Source organism: Vitis riparia, chromosome 16 (genome assembly GCF_004353265.1).
Source record: "Vitis riparia cultivar Riparia Gloire de Montpellier isolate 1030 chromosome 16, EGFV_Vit.rip_1.0, whole genome shotgun sequence".
NCBI lineage: Eukaryota > Viridiplantae > Streptophyta > Magnoliopsida > Vitales > Vitaceae > Vitis > Vitis riparia.
In genome coordinates, this window is record NC_048446.1 from 7,920,994 (window position 1) to 7,925,310 (window position 4,317).

The 4,317-nt window shown below is 34.4% G+C and overlaps 1 protein-coding gene across 1 annotated transcript; it reads left to right on the forward strand.

The window, feature by feature from the left end:
* The first annotated feature begins 422 nt into the window (after positions 1–422).
* Positions 423–3,539, forward strand: LOC117933219 (rust resistance kinase Lr10-like). Its single transcript, XM_034854608.1, has 5 exons — positions 423–1,167; positions 1,366–1,397; positions 1,532–1,565; positions 1,740–1,790; positions 2,398–3,539. Exons 1-5 carry the CDS (start codon positions 423–425, stop codon positions 3,537–3,539), a joined length of 2,004 nt encoding a protein of 667 aa, XP_034710499.1.
* The last annotated feature ends 778 nt before the right edge of the window (positions 3,540–4,317 follow it).

A 4,317-nucleotide genomic window follows, 5' to 3' on the forward strand; every position in this document is an offset into this window, starting at 1 on the left:
GGGCTTACAATCAGATTCCTTTCTCGTTCAGGATAAAGTTTAGTTCTATTCAAACGTTAACTTGGTCATGAGTTAGCCTAATGAATTAACTTGGGAAATTTTTTAATTGAAAATAATTAGTTTTATATTTAGTTATTTTTATTATTATTATGAAATTAAAAGCATTTTTGTTTTCTAATATATATATATATATATGCTTTGTTGTGGTTTTACATTGATGGTGACCCGGCCGGCCAAATGTGAAGTGGAAAAAAAAAATCAAAGATTTTGGGTCGTTGATTGTGACACCAATGCATAGACAAGTCAAATGGCAAGAAAGTTGATCTCTAAGCTGGCTTAGCCCATTGGGGTTTAATTTTGTCTTCTGAAACTTGTGGATGCCCCAAACCAAAGCAACTTCTCTCTCTGCATCTGAATTTATGATGCTGAGACAAGCAAAACTTGTGGGAGTAGGCCTCATAACACTCCTCCATGTCCGTTTTCTTTCATTTTGCGCTGCTAGTGAAAATCAGCCCTGCAGGCCCTCTTCTTGTGGAGATATTCAAAACATCAGCAACCCATTTCGATTAAAAGGTGACCCGCTTGGCTGTGGTCATCCTGATCCTCCATACGAATTGGTTTGTGAAAACAACTGTACAATCTTATATGGGAAATACCATGTTGCGGAGATCAACTACCATAACTATACCATCAGAGTTGTAGTTGCTGGGCTAGAGAAGAGCAACTGTTTCTCCCTTCCTCTCTATTCCTTGACAATAGGCCATCTAGATAGATATAAATATCCTGATGAACTGGATACTGTAGTTTTGATGAACTGCGCAAGACCAATCTTTGATCATAACTACATTCCTGTTGTTCCCTGCAACCGCACCAATGCTACTTTCTCTTCCTCACAACCATATGTTTATGCGCTAGTTGGAGGCTCCAAGCAGGTGAGAGATCTTCCGTATTCGTGCACCATTGGCATGACTGTTGTTACTGGCAATTTGAAGGCTGTTTCAGAGCCCAGCAATCTTTCAAGCTCAGATTTGCAAGAAAAACTGCTTATGGGGCTCCAGCTTTCATTTTTGAGCTTCCGCTGCCATGAATGCAAAGTGAAAGGCAGATGGTGTATGCCAAATTTCAGCAACAACACTATACAATGCCATGATCATGATGGAAGAAACTGTGAGTGCTGAAAATTTTCAAATCAAATGGCTGATGAACACTAATATCAATTTTAAAACAAAAAAGAAAAAAATAATAATTGGAAATCCAACCATACATTGCAATTATAAGTAATTAGGATTACTAAACACAATCTTATGTTTGCTAAGGGTCTTCAATTTCTATAACTAATTTCAGTTGCTTGATTTAATCATGCAGGGCTTAATAAGTTGAAAAATGTACTGGTGCCAGTGATTGCGTTTTTTAGTAAGGCCTTTCGGAGTTTCTTTTATCGTCTTTCATTTTTAGCTTTTGACAACTTCCATTTATTTCTTTCTTCTTATATCTTTCCCATTTTGAATTTTTTATCTTCTCTTGTTAACAGTTAATACAATTAGAAGTCCCTATACAACCCAAAGGTAATCCTTAATAGTTCCAATTATCTTCTTTCTTTTTTGCTGTAAGTGAAGTGTTGTTTCACACTAGGCTTCGTCTGTAAATGTAGACTGCATAATTATTTTTCCTTTCTGGTAATAATGCTTTCCATCCTCTATAGCTAAAAGTACTGCTAATTATTGGTTTTAATCATTCAGGACGTAAAGATACTATTGAACGCTCTGGGTATTCTGGGACTGTTGGAATTGGTATGGCTTTGATAGTTCCTTCCGTTATCTTCCATGATTTACAAATTGAACTTTGCATCATCATTCTTCTTATTTTCAATGTTGTTTCTTCTTTTTCTCTAATAATAGCAATCCCTTTTTAATTTGCCTTATTTCTAATTTAGCTTATGTTTTCTCTCTTATCAGGTGCCTGGTTTCTTGAAAAGACTGGTAATACTTCCAAGTTCCAATTCTTACTTTGTTGTAGAATGAACATGATCAGTATTTTATTTATCATCTGAATAATTCTTGCTTCCAAGATTGCAGATTGCAAAATTCTTTTGCTTGAATAGAGGGTTTCTCTTTGTTCGGTTTATCAAAGTTGGATTTGAATTGAAATTTCAGTTCTATGAGATTCAAAATTTTACTTTTTCCATGGAATTATCTTTTTGAATTTGAAAGAATTTCATTTAATCCAAGTCCATGGAATATAATGAATTCAAGATACTAAAAATTGAAATTTTTTGCAAGCAAATGCATCTAATTTCCTCTCCCATTGAAACAAATGTATTTGTTTGATTTGATAACTAAATGCCTACGATTATAAACTCTAAAATATTCATTTTTTTTTTTCATGTTGATCTATTAGTCATGATAATCATCGGAGGACGCTTCATACTCGGGACATCTTGTCTTTTGGGCTATTTAATCTACAAGTTTCAACGGAGACATTTATCATTAGATGATGATATTGAAGAGTTTCTTCAAAATCACAAAAATCTCCAACCCATCAGGTACTCATATTCACATTTAAAGAAGGTAACCGATAATTTCAAGAATAAGTTAGGCCAAGGAGGCTTTGGCTCTGTGTACAAAGGAATACTTCAGAGTGGCCGCATTGTAGCAGTAAAAGTATTGGTCATGTCAAAAGCTCATGGACAAGATTTTATCAATGAAATCACAACAATTGGAAGGATTCACCATGTCAATATAGTACAACTTGTTGGATTTTGCGTAGAAGGGTCAAAATGGGCTCTTATATATGACTTTATGCCAAATGGGTCACTTGATAAGTTTATCTTCCTTAAAGGAGAAAAAAACATTCCTTTAAGTTGGGACAGATTGTACAAAATTGCATTTGGAGTAGGGCATGGGATTAAATACTTACATCAAGGGTGTGACATGCAAATTCTACATTTCGATATCAAACCACACAATATTCTTTTGGATGAAGACTTTACACCAAAAGTTTCAGATTTTGGCCTTGCAAAATTGTATTCAACAAATGAAAGTGTTGTATCTCTCACTGCAGCCCGAGGAACATTAGGATACATTGCTCTAGAGTTGTTTTATAAAAACATTGTACATGTGTCTTATAAGGCTGATGTTTATAGCTTTGGAATGTTGTTGATGGAAATGGTGGGAAAACAAAGGCATTTTAGTGGATATGAAGAGGAATATCTTAGTGAATTATTCTTCCCATCATGGATTTATGATCGAATTGAACAAACACAAGATATGGGAATGGGAGATGTCACAAAGGATGAAAAGAAATATATATGGAAGATGGTTATAGTTGCATTGTGGTGTGTGCAAATGAGGCCCATGGACCATCCTTCTATGAGCAAAGCACTCGACATGTTGGAAGGTGATGTTGAACTATTGCAACTACCTCCTAAACCTACCTTATATTCTCATGAAATATCAGCTTTGGATCGGGAGAACAACCCAATTGGGGTTCCAATTTCCTCACATAATGCAAGTATTACAATTAGCTTAGATGGGAGGTAACTTAATAATGAATCTACTTGCAAATGTTCTCTCTCTCGTTCTCTTTCCCTCCCTTTCTCTCCCTCTATATGTAAATTAATGCGCTATCTAAACAAAATGTAAGCCCATTCCCTTTGTTTTTAGATTCTTATATATGTATAGTTGTAAAGCTTGGAGAGGTTTAGTAATTTATTTTGTAATGCATCTGTTAGCAGCAACCCTCACAATTTATTCATAGGCCAATTTTCAGCATTTTATTCTTAGTTGACATGTAGGATGATTGATAGGCATGCATTCTTATATTATCAAAATCACAGTACTAAATTGATGTAACTCCTATCTCTAAATGGGTTTGTTTATTTAATTTTTATTTTTTAATGAAATGATTATGAAGTACCCTAACAAAGGGGTGTCTCACTATATGATCCAACACCTAGTTTAAAAAGAGTTTCAGCTCCTTACTTTAATCATGTGAGATGCAGGGGAGGCAGAAACTACTTTTTATAGGGGAATATTATGGGTAAATCTAGTACTGGGGTAGAAAAAATATTACGTACGTGTTGGAAGGCTGCTATATTGAGTAAAAATAAAAATAGAAGGTTTTAGTTTAAAACTCATGCAAGGCTTGACAAAAAGTAACATACCAATATAGTTTGAAGTAGTTTCAATTGTCATTTATTTCTCTACAAATCATGATAATTTTTCCTATGAAGTATCTTTGAGATCAAACCAATCCATAAATTTTCTTAAAGCCACTTATTAATTTTATAGCCTACTCTCTTTGAATAACAATCTCCTA

What these genes read in the sequence shown, in the direction of transcription:
- LOC117933219 (XM_034854608.1), top strand. Translation starts at nt 423, where the DNA reads ATGCTGAGACAAGCAAAACTTGTGGGAGTAGGCCTCATAACACTCCTC. An exon ending in TGAAAAATGTACTGGTGCCA is followed by an intron (nt 1,398 to 1,531) that starts GTGATTGCGTTT and finishes TCTTGTTAACAG; the next exon opens with TTAATACAATTAGAAGTCCC. An exon ending in AGTCCCTATACAACCCAAAG is followed by an intron (nt 1,566 to 1,739) that starts GTAATCCTTAAT and finishes TTAATCATTCAG; the next exon opens with GACGTAAAGATACTATTGAA.